This window comes from Urocitellus parryii, chromosome 2 (genome assembly GCF_045843805.1).
Source record: "Urocitellus parryii isolate mUroPar1 chromosome 2, mUroPar1.hap1, whole genome shotgun sequence".
Taxonomy (NCBI): domain Eukaryota; kingdom Metazoa; phylum Chordata; class Mammalia; order Rodentia; family Sciuridae; genus Urocitellus; species Urocitellus parryii.
The window spans coordinates 226,064,682-226,080,135 of record NC_135532.1 but is presented as its reverse complement, the minus strand read 5'-3'; the positions used below and the strand labels follow the sequence as shown (position 1 = coordinate 226,080,135).

The window sequence follows — 15,454 nt, the reverse complement described above, 5'->3', positions numbered from 1 at the left end:
GGGCCTGAGGCAGCTCCTCTGGCTGCCCTGACTGTGTGCTCCCTCTGTCCCTGAAATCTAACCCAAGGGCTTATTCCCCCATAGGAAAGTCCTGGCCATGCAGTGAGGCCCTCGGGCTAGGGGCATCCCTGCCTCCTGCCCCTTGTCCCACTGTCCCTGCCTCCTCTCCTGCCCCAAGGCCCTGGAGGGAGTCTAAGCAGAGGGACCCTGGGACTGTAATTCCTGCAGCTGTCTTCCTTGGACCCGGGCCAGGCCTGCCTCTGCATGGCCTCCCTTCTCGTGCAGTGGCCCAGGGCAGAGGCCTCCTGGACATCACCGTGTTTCATCCTGGGGACCTCCTGGGGGACCTCCCTGTCTCTTTCCCAGGCCCTAGACTCGGATTCCTTCCAGAGAGCAGGGTGGAAGCTGACCACTCTGGGGTTGGATCTGTAGAATGTGGTTGCACCCAGCCTGTGGAGACCTGGTCCCCGACCCTGAGCCTGGATGCTGGGCCTCCCCCCCTCTGCCTGAAGATGGGCTGAGATCACTGTCACATCTCCCTAGGCGCCACGGGCAGCGTTACGGTGTTGTCCCACCGAGGGCAGCACCTCCCAACCTAGAGGCCTTCGAAGCACAGTCCAGCAGGGAAGAGCCAGAGAGGAGTGGAGACCTTTATTAGCAGAGATCATGGCCTGGGGCAGGGCCCAGGGAAACAGGAAAAGGACAGGCCAGCCTAGGGAGGACAGGCCACATGGGAAACGTGGAGAGGACAGGCCAGCTGAGAGGGGACAGGCCACCGGTGCGGCATGACTGAGGAGGGCCTGGGCTGTCCTTGGGGCACTCCTTGGCTCGACCGGCTCTGCTCAGTGGGGCCCTTGCAGGCAGCACCTCTGTCCTCAGAACAGCTCAGCTCTTAGCCGTCCTGAGCTTCACGGCCCGAGGGCCAGGGCCGAGGTCTGCAGGGGTCACTGGGGCACCCGGTTAGTGGGAGGCCACCCCTTGGGGGTGGTGCTGGAGGATCTGCAGAAGGAACTCACAGTGCAACACCCCCCGGGGCGATGGGCAGGGCCACCAGGACCGAGTGTGGGTGCGGGCGGAAGAAGACCTTCTGCGGGACTTAGAGGACACCAGCGGTCATCTGGGGAGGAAGGAGGCGAGCTGGAGGGACACAGCCAGGAGGGGAAGGGAGGCCTGCGAGGACGAGGGAGGGGGTGACCAGGTACCACCAGGCAAGCTGTGGAGGCCCAGGCCAAGCTCGGGGGCCCGGTGCTGGCAGAGCCCCTCTCCCCTGGACGTCTCCCTGTGGTGGCCAGGACGACTCCGTCCGGCTCTTCCTGCTGGCTCTGGGGGGCATGCGGAGAGGCCTGCCGTGCCCGTGCCCTAGCCCTGCGCCACCTTCCTAGACACGGTCTGGTAGAAGACACCACGCAGCAGGGCCTGGTAGCTGGGCACGCGAAACAGGTGGCGCTCTCCAAAGGCCACGTCGTACTCGGCCGTCTTGCCAGTGACCAGCACGCGGATGTGGGGCTCATTCACCTGGTGACCCACCACCACCACAAAGACCTCGATGCCCGCCCGTTGGGCCTCTTGCACGGCCTTCTCGATGGCCGCCGCCGTGGCCCCCTGCGAGTTGCCGTCCGAGAACAGCAGCACCTTCTTCTTGGCGGCTCCTGAGGAGGCCTCACGGTAGAAGCGTGTGACATAGCTCAGGGCATCGTTGACATCGGTGGCATCATTGAAGAAATCCATGCTGTCCACCACGCTGGCCAGCACGGTGTAGTTCTGCAGAAACTGCAGGGCGCCCCGCCCAGGCCTCTGCTGGCCAGGGCCGCTGTACTGTACCACCGCCACCCGCACGTCCTGTGAGGGGTCCGCCCGGCTGGCGGACAGGAAGCGCTCTGCCAGGCGCTTGGCGAAGTGCCTGGTGGTGTCGAAGTTGTGGCTGCCCACGCTGGCCGAGCCGTCCAGAAGGATGGTGATGTCGGCCGGGGCGGAGAAGGTGACTGTGGGGCGGGGGAAGGCAGCCGTGAACACCAGGCCCCGACAGCTCCGCGGGCCGGCCACAGGGTGCTGAGCCTCTAGGCACCCTGCCCTCCCCGCCACCAGCCCTGATACTGACCTGGGCAGGTGTAGTCTGGACACTTCTTGTCTGCAAAGAGAAGACCCCACACACATGGAGCTCCGACCCCACGACCCATACCCACCCAGGCTTGGTTCTTCCAGGAGGGCAGGTCCCTGACTCGGGAGTGGCAGAGGGTCCCCAGGCTCCATTCCTGGCCCTCACTCCCCCACAGAGGGCGGGAGCAGAGCCTCACTGCTCCTGAGCATGGGGACACTGCAGCTCAAAGGCGCAGCATGGTCTGCAGGCAGGGGCTCCCTGCTGGGCTGCTGACCAGGTGCCTGTGCAGGAAGGCCTGAGTCTGCTGACCACGGCCTCCGTGGAGCCCCTGGCCCTCCTGCCTCCTGCCCGGCCGGGGGTCTGAGCGGCCTCTCCCACCTATGCATATCTGGGCCGTGATGTTCTTCAGGAAAGCATCGTCCAGCAGCTCTGCATAGTTTTCTTTCTCCAGGGAGATGCCCGGCCGGCCCGGGGACGACAGGCCTTGGCAGGAAATGACGTTGAGCTGGTCAGAGCTCGCGACAAAGCCAAACACGTCCTTGATGCCCACAGAGACCACCTGAGGACGGAACAGGGCGGGCACGGCTCAGTGGCTCTCCTCCCCAGGGAGGAGCCCAGGTGGCAGCACACTCCCCAGTGGCGCTGTGGCCGGGTGCCCGCCCACCTGGATGTCGGGGCCACAGAGCACACTGAGTGGAGTGGTATCCCTCTGGGTGTCCGAGCGTCCATCAGTGATGACCAGGGCGATGCGGTCATTCTGGGTGGGCGGCAGCAGCCGGTCCCGGGTGTACTGCAGGGCCTCGCCTGTAAAGGTGCCACCCGCCATCCACTGCAGCTTCTTGACGGCTCTGCCGGAGAAGAGGGCCAGGCTGGTCAGGCTGGGCCAGGCCAGGCCGGGGGGACTGGGCCAGGGGCTGGGAGGTGGCCCACTCACTCCTTGAACTCCTGGGCGTTGCGGATGTTGGGGCTGCGCAGGTCCACGTGCTCCTGCATCTGGTTGTGGCTGTACTGCACCACGCCAGCGTGCGACTGCCCCGGCTCAAACTGCGGGAGGACCAGGCGGCAGCTGGGAGCCTGCCCCCATGCCTGGCACTGTCCCTCCGGGGGCCAGCCGGCTCACAGGGCCCATGCAGGCCCAGCCTGCAGCCCTCCCACCATCACCCTTGAGGGTGGGGCTCTGGGAGCCCCCGAGCTCAGGCCAGGCCCCAAGAGCAGGGAGCACAGCACCCGAGGGGGCTGGTGGGCCTGGCTGGTGGGACGCTGGGCGCGCGTCCTGCACGGCAAGATCTGGACCGTCCAGCCCCCGGGGTGCCTCAGCAGGGGCTGCGGGCCTCACCTTGACCAGCTCGTCCCTGCTCAGCCGGTCAATGACCTTGATGATGAAGTCCTTGGCGATCTCAAAGTTCTGCAGGCCGATGCTCTCGGAGCTGTCCAGCACGAAGAGGATGTCGATGGGGCCACACTTGCACTCTGGGGGCGGGGGGGGGGGGGTCAGCCAGGACCTCTCCCAACACGGAGGTCCTGCTGGCCCTTCCTGCGGCTCCTCAGGCTGCTCCCTGCCCCCGTCCCCCACTGGATCCCAGACCCCATGGGGAGCAAGGGCAGGACAGGGGTGGGTTCCTGCCCCAGGCTGCCCAGGGGATCTGCAGCTGCTGGGAAAGAGTGGAGGGGACCGCAGCACCCCAGGGTGCAGGCTGCGGTGGCCCTCGGGAGGGGATGGGGGGGCAGGTGTGGTCACGGCTCCGCGGCTGCAGATGGGGCGGGTTCCATCGCCAGCAGAAGCCCTTGAGTTACCCTCGTGGGGGGCGAAGTGGCACTCACCGCAGCAGGCTGGAAGAAGGGGGGGGTTACAGGAGGCAGGACTGCCCACTGCTGCCCAGGGCCCTACCCGCCTGCCCACCCTGCCCCTCCCTGGGTCAGAGACCCCTCTGGAGTGCAGCAGCGTGCACTGGGCTGGCGGGAACAAGTTCTCACTAGGACGGTCATTCCAAGGTACTCACAGCACATTTTCATGATGATGTCCAAGATCTCACATTCCTGGGGGAGAGGGGACGGTGGGCAGCTCTGGGCTGGGGCATCCTGGTCACCCCAGGACCTCAGGGTGCCCACGCCCTCCTGGATGTGGCTCTGCTGCCCTGGGATAGTCCCCTGGTTCTGGACGAGGGTTTTCATGATCCAGGTGCCTGCTCTGGGCAGGCACTGACATGGCACTGGACATGGTCACCAACACATGACCACCACATGTCCCCCAGACCATCACAAATCCCCTGGTCACACTTCCCTCATGGCCACCGAGCACCCCCTGTGGCGTCATACGGGGCCAGCTGCCACAGCCCCTCTGTACAGGGATCATGACCACACGCCAGCCCGTGGGCGTGCAGTGGTCAGGCTCAGAGGACAACCGCAGAGTCCCCACTTACGTCTGGCCCGGGGGGTCCTGTGCTTCCTGGAGGTCCCTGTGGGGGCAGATAGAAGAGGGCTTTGACGGGGAGGTGCCTGCCAGGGAGTCCACGAGTCCTGCGGGAAACCACTGCCCACTGCTGACCCTGGCAGGCCTGCCTGGTCAGGCCTTCTCAGCTCGACCTCCTCCTGCTGTGGTCCAGCCGCCCACAGGGTCTGCCTGGCAGGGAATGTTTCCTGCAGGTCCAGATTCACCTGGTCCCCACCCCAGGGTGCCCACGCCTCCTGGACATGGCTTGGCTGCCCTGGGACAGTGCCCTGATCCTGGTGACCACCCCTCCCCAGGAGCCACAGGTCCACAGAGCTTCCCTGGGATCCCCTGTCGAGGCCCCCGGCCTCCCACCTACTCCCTGCCCCCCCTCTCAGCAGTCCCCTGCGCGTCACCCACCTGCGGGCCCTCGGGCCCTCGGTGCCCCTTTGCCCCTTTGACGCCGCGAGGTGCGATGTCATTGTTCTGGAGGGAAGGGAGTGGTCAGTCGAGGCCAGGTGCACCCCAGGCGCGGGGCCCGCGGCCCACCCAGACCCCTGAGGGCTCACCCCACTTACATCCTCGCCAGGGTCCCCAGCTTCACCCTCGTCCCCCTTGAGGCCGGGGTAGCCTTTGGTGCCCTGCAGGGGACAACACTCAGGTCAGCAGCGTCTTGGTGGGGACGGGGGGGTGTGGGCACGGCTGGGTGTCCCTGGGGCCACCAGGAGTGTGCGTGCCAGCACACGTGCCCCCGTGGGAATGCGGGCGTGCGGGACACACGTCTGTCAGGCGGCCTGGTCCCACGCCCTGGACCCGGGGGGTACTCACGTTCAGCCCAGGGGGGCCCCTGCTGCCTGGGTAGCCCTGTGGAGACGATGGAGACGGTCACACGGGTTCACACACAGGAGGGAGGCCAGCCGGGCCATCACAGGGGGACGGGGTCCAGGCCCAGCAGAGGCCCGGCTCCCAAATTCCCCAGCCAGCGGAGGGCAGGGCCAGGCGCCGAGGCAGCCCGGGGCTCTGGGGTGGCCTGGGCACTTACGGGGAAGCCGGGGAAGCCCTCGGTGCCGTTTCCAGGGGGGCCGTCTTCACCCTGGGGGCAGACACCGCACTGTCTCTGGGGCCGGCAGGGAGCACGGCGGTCCCCAGCGCCCTCCTGCCCGCCTGTGGGGCCTCCCTCCCCAGGAGGCCGTCCCTCCCCAGGAGGCCCGTCCCTCCCCAGGAGGCCGTCCCTCCCCAGGACTGGCTGAGGTCCTCACACTGGGAGCCAGTCTGAATGCTCCTGTCGGGCACAAACCCCAGGGTCAAGCCAGGGCTGGGGCCTCCAGGGCTTCTGGACGCTGGACAGCAGCCCACAGGGCTGTGCCCTAGACACTCACCCTTTGGCCCATCAGCCCCGGGTCTCCAGGGGGGCCAGCAGGTCCTGGGGCTCCTCTGAGACCCTAAGGAGAGGGAGGGTGACAGCCAGGTCACACAATGCGGGCCCAGAGCAGAGCTCCCCCGAGGGAGCCAGGGTCGGGGCAGAACGGGAGCCAAGTCCCCCTGGCCAGGGTGTCCGAGGCTGGAGGGACTGGCATGGGGTGGACACTCGGGGCTGGCTCCTCGGGTGGGGCGGGTACTCACCTCAGACCCTGGGGGACCCTGGTCTCCTCGGTATCCTTTAGGTCCGATGGGGCCAGGCTCACCCTGAGAGATGGAGACACCGTGGGACCCCACGCTCGCTGCCCGGGCCCAGACCCTCCCTGGCCTTCCTCCTGTGACCGCCAGGCACCACCGGCACACGGAGGATCCAGGTCCCACCCTGAGGGGAGACACCCAGACCCCTGGGCGCCTCCACAGTGGGGATTCGGGTGCTGATACTGGGATGTGGTCAGGTCAGGCTGCCCGCCACGGTGCCCCCGGGCGGCCCTCCTCTGGGGCCTCTGCAGGCCAGGGCAGAGGGTGACTCTCAGGCTCTGGCCGGCCACAGAGGCAGTTCTGGCTGGAAGGGTCCTACCCCACCACCTCTGATGGCCCTGCCCACTCAAGTGTCCAGCCCCTTGATCTCTAGATCCCCAAACACAAGGGTGGGGACAGCTTGGGTCTCTGCCTGAAATGCAGGACCCGCCCTGCCCAGGTGCCCATGCATCCCTGAAGCCCCAGCGCTGGCCCGGGGCAGGGTCTCCAGAGCTGCCCAAGGCCTGGCCACCCTGAGCCCACCCTGAGCCCACCCTGAGCCCACCCTGGACCCCGGCTCTGCAGCCTCCTCCTGCCGCAGCCCCCAGGGTGAGTCTCAGTGCCCTGAGCACCTGACACTGCAGCCAGGCCAGAGGAAGCACAGGAGCCCACCAGGCTGGTCAGGGGTCTGCCCTCTGTGCTGGCCACATCAGGTGTCCCCCAAGGAGGCCCTGCTGGGCCAGCCTGGTGCTGGTGCCACACTGGCTCCTGCGTGGCCTTTCCCCGAGCCGTGGGTCTCTGGACCTCTGCTGGTAGCAGGAGCCACTGGCCTTGACATGGGCCCCACCCTGACCATGCACACAGCTGGGCCTGGCCAGCTGCTGCCCTGCCTGGTGTCAGCATGGCACTGTCAGCAGGCTGCACCTGGCCTTGTGGAGGACCAGCAGCCCTTCAGCTTGGGCTCACAGTGGATGAGATCCGGCCTTGGCATGTGGGAGGGGACAGGTGAGAGGGTGCAGAGGAGAACCTGGGCCCAGCCAGGAGCAGGAGGCCTGTTCTGGTGGGTGCCACTGTCCCCATGAGAAACTTGATACTCGCAGTTTCAGGGAGCAGGTGACTCACTGGTGGGCACCTCTGGGGCACCCAAAGGCCCCACCAGTCCTGTTGGGCAGCCCACTCCTGGTGGAGCAGGGACCACGCCTCCATGGGTGGGTGGGGCGCAGGCAGGGGAGGCCGGCAAGGCCCCGAGAGAGGAGTGGTGCTTCCCGCGTGCTCTGGGTTCCTGGACTTGAAGAAGCACCGTTTCCCAGAACCTCCTCCTCCGGGGCCACAGCAGCGCCACTTGGGCCAGCGGTCCTCACGCCTCCCCAGCCTGGGCCTGCTCTTGCTGGAGTGGCCAGCATTGAAGCAGCTGCCCTGCTCTCATCACCTCTTTCACCATGGACTGGGGGCTCCAGCGGGCTGCAAGCTCCTCTGTCCATCAAGCAAACTGCCAGCAGCCCAGATGCTCACTGTCTGGGCCACCTGGAGGCCTCCACGTGTCCCAGGGAGAGTGGCTACCCCCAGCAGCACCTGCTGCCAAGTGACCAGTGCTGCCAGGTCCCTGTGCCCCCTCTGCTCCCCGAGCACCCTCTCCCCACAGCAAGGAGGTCAGCGTCTGGGGCCTCTGTTCACATCTGTCACAGGCCACAGGAGCTGGTCCCTCCATCACCATCAGCACCAGCTGGTCCAGGTGGCCACGCTGCCCCTGCAGCTGACGGGGGGGAATGTGCTCTACGGCACTCGCAGCAGTCGAGGTGCCCAGGGGGACCCACCCCGGTGGTGGGGGTACCAGCACACTGCGCCTGGGGCAGGTGGCGCTGGCGGACCGGTCCCTACCGGGTCTCCAGGGACGCCCGCGGGGCCTTCTCTCCCTTGGTCTCCTTGGGGTCCAGCTTCACCCTGGAAAGAATTAAGCCCATGAGGGTGGCAGCTCGGCCCCGTGGCTGCCCCCAGTGGTGGATGGCTGCCTGTGGCCAGAGGCCAGGTGGTCATCAGGCAAGGGCTGCAGGGGTCTAAAGGACTCGGGGCAGGCAGAGCCAGGCAGCCAGGGCCCACAGTGGGCACTGGGACTCTACTGTCCTTCTCAACACTCCCCTCCTGGCCCCTCATACCTCTGCCAGGAAAGAGGCCCAGGAGCGTGGCCTGGGGTGTCCTCCCATTTTCTCAGGAGGCCACTGAGGAGGCCAGCAGCTTGTCCTGAGCCCCCAGAGGCTGCCCCCCATTCCCCTCTCCCAGGGCTCTGAGGCCCAGCCTGGGAGTGGCCCCTGGCCCTGCTGGGCTCTGTTCAGGAGAATCTGCAGCCTGAGTGGCCACTGTGAGAGGGATCTGGGTGTCCTGTGCTGGGACAAGACGAGGGCATTGTGTCTGCAAGGGCAGATGGACACTGCCTCTGAGGCCTGGGGCTGTGCCTGACCCCTAGGCTGTCCCCTCTGCTCTCCAGCAAGACGCACAGGGGCCCACCCGGGTACAGCCGCTGCCCGCCGTCACAGGACAGAGAGCCCCACACTGCCTCCTGGACATGCCAGCCATGGAGGCACTCAGCTGGTGGGGCCCAGACTTCCCGCTAAACCACCCTCAGCGCTGACCGCTGGGATTTTGATCCAATGTCTCACTCCTGAAATTCTAACAAAGAAAGCCCCCCCAAGAAGCCAGGATGGGGCGAGGGCCCAGCCGGCTGAGCTGCTCGTCCTGGTCGAGACTCTCTGGCCGCCAGATGGGGCGCTGGAGGGAATGCCTGGTAAAGATGGCCGAGCACCCGTGGCCCAGCCCCCGTGGCCGAGCACCCGTGGCAGCTCTGTCGGGAGGGCATGGACAGGGACCAACAGGTCCTGGAGACCAATCCGTCCATCCTGCCACTCTGACCAGGAGGGGACTGGTTCCTGTCACCCTCCACAGTGACTCTGCTCTCCTGGCCTCCCCAGGACCCTCAGCTGCTCCACGGAGGACCCTGGGCCCTGGGGTGACCACACGCAGGCACGGCTGCCTGGCTGATGCTGGAAGCAGAAGGGCCGCTCTGGACAGCAGGTCTGTGTGGTGTGTCCCGAGGTCCTGATGCCCATGGCCCAGCCCCAGGACGGTGACTTACTGGGTCTCCTCTTGGCCCCCGCATGCCTGGGGTCCCCCGAGGTCCTCTTTCTCCAGGGCCACCCTGCATGGAGGAGGGGAAAGCTCTGGGCAGGCTCTCACTGGGCAGGTGGGCTGGAGGCTGGTGGTGGTCTCCAGCCACATCATCCCAGAGGCTGGGCCCTGCTCCTCTGCTCCCACCCGCCTCCAGAGAGCTTGAGGGACCCGAGGCCCAGACACGGCCCACGGGACAAAACCCTGGCAGCAGCTTCTCTGTCCTTGCCCAGGCTCCTGGACACCCAGCTGAGACCCTCCAGCCCCCACAGGTGCTGTGGACCTGCCCAGGGGGCACGGCCTCTGCGGGGAGGAGGATGGCGAAGCCCTGTTGACTCACCCTCTCTCCAGGGGGGCCGTCCGGTCCTGTGTTCCCCTGGTGAGGGAGGGACAGAGAGGTCAGCTTGGGTGCGGGAGGGACAGAGAGGTCAGCACAGCCCTGGGTGGGGATGGGCCAGGGGCTCACCTCGTCACCAGCCTCTCCTTTCTCTCCAGGGGGACCAGGCTCTCCAGGCTCACCCTAGGGAGGACAAGGGTGCCACCATCTGTCCAGGTCCTTGGCCGAGAGCCCCGTGTCCGTCACACCCCGGCTCATGCAGTTCTCACCTCGTCTCCCGGTGGCCCTGAGTTTCCGGGTCTCCCAGCCTCCCCATCCGCTCCAGGTGCACCCTAGGGAAGGTCAGAGGGGTCACAGACGCTCGATGTTGGGGTGCAGCCCATGGGGGTTCACACCAGGCCGTCCTGGGAGGAGTGGCCCCATGCCCACCCTCCTCACGCAAGCTCAGTGTGTGCTGACCAAGACACATGAGCCCCAACCTGGACTCTTGGGCTCCACAACTGCAGGAAAACCTCCTGGACCATCAGTTTTGCCTCTCAGGGTCCAGCCCCAACACCTGACCTGACCGGGAGGGGAAGACCTGTGCTGCCAGGTCCACACCCCCAACCCGGGCCTAGAGGGTCGTGTGCAAACTCCAGGACGAGACCCCAAACCATTTGTCCTCACATCTGGGGCAAAGTCACCCCCTTCAACCTCCCAGGCTTCTGGCTTCACTGATGAACCCCAGAGAAACCCCACAACAGGACTGTGGGCTTCCACAGACCTGAGGCCCTCCACTGGGCTCCCCTGCTGGGCGACCAGGGTCCTGGACTTTCCCCATAAAGGGAGGATTTGGGGCGGGAAGCTGACCTGTGGGTCTACGAAGACTGTTTCCCATCTCCCTGTCATCACCCTGCCTGCCCCCGACCATGGCCAGGGAGGCTGGAGCCTGTGCGTGGGGCAGAGCGCTCCCAGAGGGCCTCACGGGCCACGGCCACTCACCTTCTCTCCCTTCAGGCCAAAGGCGCCGGCATCTCCCTTGGGGCCGGGGGGGCCTTGAGCGCCCTGTGAGAAGTCAGCAGGAGACAGGTCAGGGCCAGCGGAGGCCGTGGGCATCCCAGGCGCACCACCCGCGGCCCAGCGTCGGCAGACACGCAGAGCCGTGCAGGAGGGCAGGAGGATGGGGAGAGACTTACATCAAACCCTGGCGAGCCCTTGCATCCTGGAAGGCCTGGGTACCCCGTCTCCCCCTGAAGGAGGAAAAGGGTAGGAGGTGGTCGGCTGGCAGCCCGAGGCCCATCGGCTGTCACCTCCCTGGCTCCGGCCCGACCAGGGCCTCCAGGAGAGCCTCCCCTACGACCCTCTGAGCTTAACTGGGCAGCTTAGGGTCCCCTGGGGCCTGGTTCTGGACAGGGAATATCCACAGGTGACACCTCGTGGCTTCACATCACCCAGTCCTCTGGGAGTGTCCACCCTTGAGACCGCCCCTGCTCACGGGGAGGGGTGGACAACGGGCTGTGCCCCTCCTCCCACCCAGCCCTCCGTCCTGAGCTGACCTTCATTCCGTCCACTCCGTCAATGCCTCGCTTGCCTTTCTCACCCTGGGAGACAACGGGAGGGTGAGAGAGAGGCCAGGCCCAGGAGGGGCCCCACCACAGCACCCGCCCACTCACCTTGTAGCCCTTGGGTCCCCTGGAGCCCTGCGGAGACAGGAAGGGAGAGTGAGAGGTGGGGCCCTGCCTGGCCTGGCCCCCGCTTCAGTCCCGCCCAGCAGACGTGGTGGTGCAGGGAGCCTGGCAGGAGGCCCCTGCCAATGCAAAGTCACCCTGAGCCCAAGGGAGTGCCCGCCACTGCCGGGGGGCGGGGGTCCAAGGATAGGAGGGAGACAGGGAACCAACAGAGGAGCACAGCCTGGGTGGGGTGAGAGTGATGGGCCCTGGTCCCCTGCCCTTGCTGGCCCAGGGCCAGAAGGCCACAGAGCCCAGGGCCCAGTCCTGGAATCAGCCTCCTCCTCCCAGGTGTGCGGTGTGGCGAGGGGCTGGGGCCGGTGTCCCCAGCAATGCCCATGGTCCAGGAGGGGTGCATGCTGCTCCATAAAGACGGTCCTGAGGCCACACTCACCTTCTCCCCACGGCTCCCTTTCTCTCCCTGTAGAGGAAGCAGGGGGGAGGGGGTCATGGCCCTGCGGGGGCTCAGGGCAGGGCACCGGACCCACCCAGACCCGAGGGCCACTCTGGAGGAGGGACACGCACCTTCATCCCCTGGTACCCGACTGGCCCGAGGTCCCCGGGTCTTCCCTGGAAGAGAGGAGAGGTCAGACACCCTGCAGGGGGCACCAGGCCCCCCAGCTGGCCTCACCCCACTCCCTCTCAGGCCTGTGGGTCCACGCCGCCGGTGCTCAGCAGCCACCCTCCTTCTGGAAGTTTCTTCAGTCCACTCCCCAACCTCAGGCTTCCCATTCCCACCCCAGCCAGGGGCGGGCACTCACAGGGTCTCCGGCTTCTCCCTTCTCTCCTGGGAGGCCTGGCTTGCCTCGTTCTCCCTGGAGGACAGGCACAGCGGGTTAGGAGCTGGGAAAGTCCGCAGAGACCCTGTCCAGTCCCAGCGACCACCCAGCCTCAAGGCCCCTCCCCTGAGGCTCAGGCCTGTCCACCAGGCCAGCAGGTGGTCCAGCACAGACGCCCACAGGGCTGGGGCTCGGCTCAGGGCCCCAGAAACCCGGGCAGGTGGGCGGGCGTCTCCCAGGGTGTGAACGCTGGCCACTGACTGAGCTCAGGTTCACCTGAGCTGCGACCCTCAGTCTCCCGCCCCACCCCACCCAGTCCACACTCCTTCCTGGACCCACCAGCTGGGCCAGGGGCGGAGAGGGACGCAGGGTGCGGTGCCCGACATGAGCAGGGGCAGGTGCGGCACTCACCTCATACCCAGGGTCGCCCCGAGGTCCTGGTGGTCCTCTGGCGGGCTGCAAGACAGGGGGGCGTCAGCTGGGAGCTCAGGGGGCGGGTAGGGGCGGGGCGGGACGGGGCCACACTCACCTGGCACTCGAAGGAGCAGCACTGCGGGGGGAAAGCACCGACAGAGCGGTCAGAGGGTCAGTTCGTCGCGGGAGGCGCAGGAGCCGGGCAGAGGCCGAGGGAGGCGCGGGGCGGGGCTGGGGGCGGGGGCGGGGTTCTTACCACTTGCTCCACGTTGTTTTTCTGAAAGGAAAGGGGGACGCAGGTTACCCTCTGCCCGGGGCGCTGGCCCCGCGTGGCGGGCAGGCGGGCGGGCGCTCACTATCATGTCCACGATGGTGTCCATGGTCTGACTGATGGCCTCCTCCGCGCCGCGGCTCTGTCCCCAGTCTGCCGCCGTGAAGTTGCGCCGGTACGTGTGGTCGGTGGCGATGATGCTCAATCGCGGCTCCTGGGGGCAGAGGTGGGCACGCGTGAGGCCGGGGGCTGGGGCGGGCGGCCGGGGGGCGCAGGCCGTGCCGGGTGCTCAGCGCCTCAGCCTCCCGGTAGATCCTGTCAACGGCGGGGGCCACATGCTGGAGGGTCCCCACCCCCTGGCCGCACCAGGGTCCTGGCAGGTGCCAAGCGTGTGCAGGCCGTGCGGGGTCTGTGGGCAGGTGGCGCCCGCCCATGTGTCCAGGGCCCAGGAGAGGCAGGGCGCTCACCAGGTGGTCGGGCGTGATGGCCACGGAGAAGACCTTGATGCCCAGGTGTTTGGCCTCATTCACGGCGTCCTCCAGGCCGCCACACGGCTCCTTGTAGCCCTCCAGTGGGTGCCCATCGGTCACCACGATCAGGTACTTGTTCTCCTTCAGGTGGGAGCCCCTGGAGGGCGGGCGGTGGGAGGCCCCTTAGCTCCCCAGCTCAGAACCCGGAGCTGCAGGGTCGGGACCCACAGAGCAGAGGCCCGGGTAGGGCTGCTGCCTCCGTCCTGACCCTACAGTGCTGAGATGGAGAAGTTCTGGGGGGGCCACATCTTTCTAAAAGCCTCAGCTTCCAACGCGAGGACCACTCACCCGATGAGCAGCTCCTCCAGCCCCTTCTTGATGGCGCAGTCAGTGTAGGTGCCCTTGCCGAAGTACTTGACAGCGTCCACGCTGGCCTTGAGCTCATCGCGCCCGCTGGGCATGCGTGTGAGCCCGCGGATGATCTCCACCTCATCGCTGTAGTGCAGGGCGCCTGCGTTCCACACCAGGTTGCGGTCACACCGGTAGTACCTGCAGACCACACGGCATCCTCTCAGGGCCACAGCCCTGCCCTGGGAGGTGCGCAGTGGGCGTGTGGGCAGGGCAGGTCAGTTCCAAATGGCACCACTGGAGTCCCCATGTGGATTAGAGAGCACAGCCTGGGGCTCTCAGTCTCACAGGTGGGGAAACTGAGGCAGGAGAGCTTCAGCAGAGGGATCAAGGACACCCCCAGGGGCCACTGAGTCACCCGGCTACTGCAGAGCTGCCCCCCAAGGACAGTGCACACCACCCCTCCTTCCTCCACCTGGTCAGCTGGTCAGCAGGGATGGGTGGGGCCAGGGCTGAGGTCTGCACTAGAGGAGCCCATGTGACCCCCTCCAGGGGTCCCTGTCACAGGAGGGGGCAGGGCCTGGCTCTTGGGGCACACACCCGCCCTGTCCACTTGTGTCCCCGGCTCCCCAGTAGATCCACAGATGGGCAGGACAGCAGTGGGTGGGTGTGCCCTCCCCATACCCAGAGCCCTGCAGGGGACCCCAGAAACTAGGCAGATGGGTGGCAGGAACTAGGGACTCGAGGGAACTCCTGTCCAGGCCCTGGGCAGGGGGTCTGCTGGCTCACATGGGCAGGCAGGGGGTGGGCCCAGCTGGTTAAGGGCACCCAGGCAGCAGGCCGCTCACCTCAGGGCCAGGTCCCCGAACCCACTGGGTTTCCCCGGGGAACTTCAGTTCCTCCTGGGTGTGGGGCTTGAGAACCCCACATCCTCCCTGGCCCCCTCAGCCCTCTGTTGGCCAGGGCTGCCCCAGGCCAGCACTATGTCACCCCCAGGCTCTTGCCAGCTTCTGGACCAGGACCCTGGGAGGGCTCAGCAGCCTCTCAGACGGACGTTGGGGTCAAGCTCTGCCTGCGTCCCCTGAGCCCCCAACACCAGGACAGCCATCGTGTGCCCGTACCTGTCTCTCAGGTTGTCGATGAAGCGCTTGGTGAAGGACTTCACCTTGTCCACCAGGGCCCCATAGGGCTTCAGCCGCAGGGCCACACTCTCAGAGGTGTCCAGCACAAAGAACAGGTCCACAGGGCAGTCTGGGCCAGGAAGGGTCTGTGAGCTGGGCCAGTGCCCACCTCCTCCAGGCCAGTGGCTCCTGCCACCCCCATCCCCCACCAGCAGGGCCGTGGGCCACAGCTCCCAGCCCCAGGGAGGAGCCCGGCCAGCAGGGTGGGTGAGGAGGAGACACAGGCCTCCCGCCTGCAGCCTGGGCCTGGGCTGCTCAGGACTGCTTCCCGCTAACTTTTCAGGTGGAATCTGAAGCCCCGGGGCATGACCTCAGCAAAGGTTATGTCGGGGGTCTCCCTGACTGTAGGCCGGCTGCCAGGTGGGTGGTCCAAGGGGTCAACAGCAGTGGGCCCAAGACAGCCCTTCACAGGAAGAGAACGCTGACCGGGAGTGAGGGCCATTGGCTCCCTGGGAGTGGGTCCCTCTGGAGTGTCCCAGCTGCGTGTCCTCCTGAGAATGGGCTGTGACTGGAGCCCAGGCCCTGGTGGGGACCTCGTCGGACACCTAGCTTCCTGAAACAGGGAGCAGGCTGGGACCCTCAGGCCCCTGACACTCTACTCTGTGGC

General features: G+C 66.8%; 1 protein-coding gene across 1 annotated transcript in view; it reads right to left on the bottom strand.

The window, feature by feature from the left end:
* Window positions 1-638: 638 nt before the first annotated feature.
* Col6a1 (collagen type VI alpha 1 chain) overlaps window positions 639-15,454 on the bottom strand; it is a 15,750-nt gene continuing 934 nt past the window's right edge. The window contains exons 2-34 of the mRNA XM_077795437.1: window positions 14,788-14,917; window positions 13,667-13,867; window positions 13,316-13,475; window positions 12,934-13,062; window positions 12,834-12,854; window positions 12,693-12,713; window positions 12,575-12,619; window positions 12,146-12,199; window positions 11,910-11,954; window positions 11,779-11,805; window positions 11,331-11,357; window positions 11,214-11,258; window positions 10,854-10,907; window positions 10,660-10,722; window positions 9,948-10,010; window positions 9,808-9,861; window positions 9,682-9,717; window positions 9,310-9,372; window positions 8,061-8,123; window positions 6,150-6,212; window positions 5,906-5,968; window positions 5,569-5,619; window positions 5,355-5,390; window positions 5,105-5,167; window positions 4,947-5,012; window positions 4,519-4,554; window positions 4,099-4,135; window positions 3,435-3,928; window positions 3,033-3,142; window positions 2,763-2,946; window positions 2,477-2,657; window positions 2,099-2,128; window positions 639-1,982 (exon numbers count right to left, since the gene is read on the bottom strand). Coding sequence (XP_077651563.1) covers window positions 1,360-1,982; window positions 2,099-2,128; window positions 2,477-2,657; window positions 2,763-2,946; window positions 3,033-3,142; window positions 3,435-3,928; window positions 4,099-4,135; window positions 4,519-4,554; window positions 4,947-5,012; window positions 5,105-5,167; window positions 5,355-5,390; window positions 5,569-5,619; window positions 5,906-5,968; window positions 6,150-6,212; window positions 8,061-8,123; window positions 9,310-9,372; window positions 9,682-9,717; window positions 9,808-9,861; window positions 9,948-10,010; window positions 10,660-10,722; window positions 10,854-10,907; window positions 11,214-11,258; window positions 11,331-11,357; window positions 11,779-11,805; window positions 11,910-11,954; window positions 12,146-12,199; window positions 12,575-12,619; window positions 12,693-12,713; window positions 12,834-12,854; window positions 12,934-13,062; window positions 13,316-13,475; window positions 13,667-13,867; window positions 14,788-14,917 — 3,338 coding nt within the window. The 3' untranslated portion in view covers window positions 639-1,359. The remainder of the gene's footprint in view (window positions 1,983-2,098; window positions 2,129-2,476; window positions 2,658-2,762; window positions 2,947-3,032; window positions 3,143-3,434; window positions 3,929-4,098; window positions 4,136-4,518; window positions 4,555-4,946; window positions 5,013-5,104; window positions 5,168-5,354; window positions 5,391-5,568; window positions 5,620-5,905; window positions 5,969-6,149; window positions 6,213-8,060; window positions 8,124-9,309; window positions 9,373-9,681; window positions 9,718-9,807; window positions 9,862-9,947; window positions 10,011-10,659; window positions 10,723-10,853; window positions 10,908-11,213; window positions 11,259-11,330; window positions 11,358-11,778; window positions 11,806-11,909; window positions 11,955-12,145; window positions 12,200-12,574; window positions 12,620-12,692; window positions 12,714-12,833; window positions 12,855-12,933; window positions 13,063-13,315; window positions 13,476-13,666; window positions 13,868-14,787; window positions 14,918-15,454) is intronic.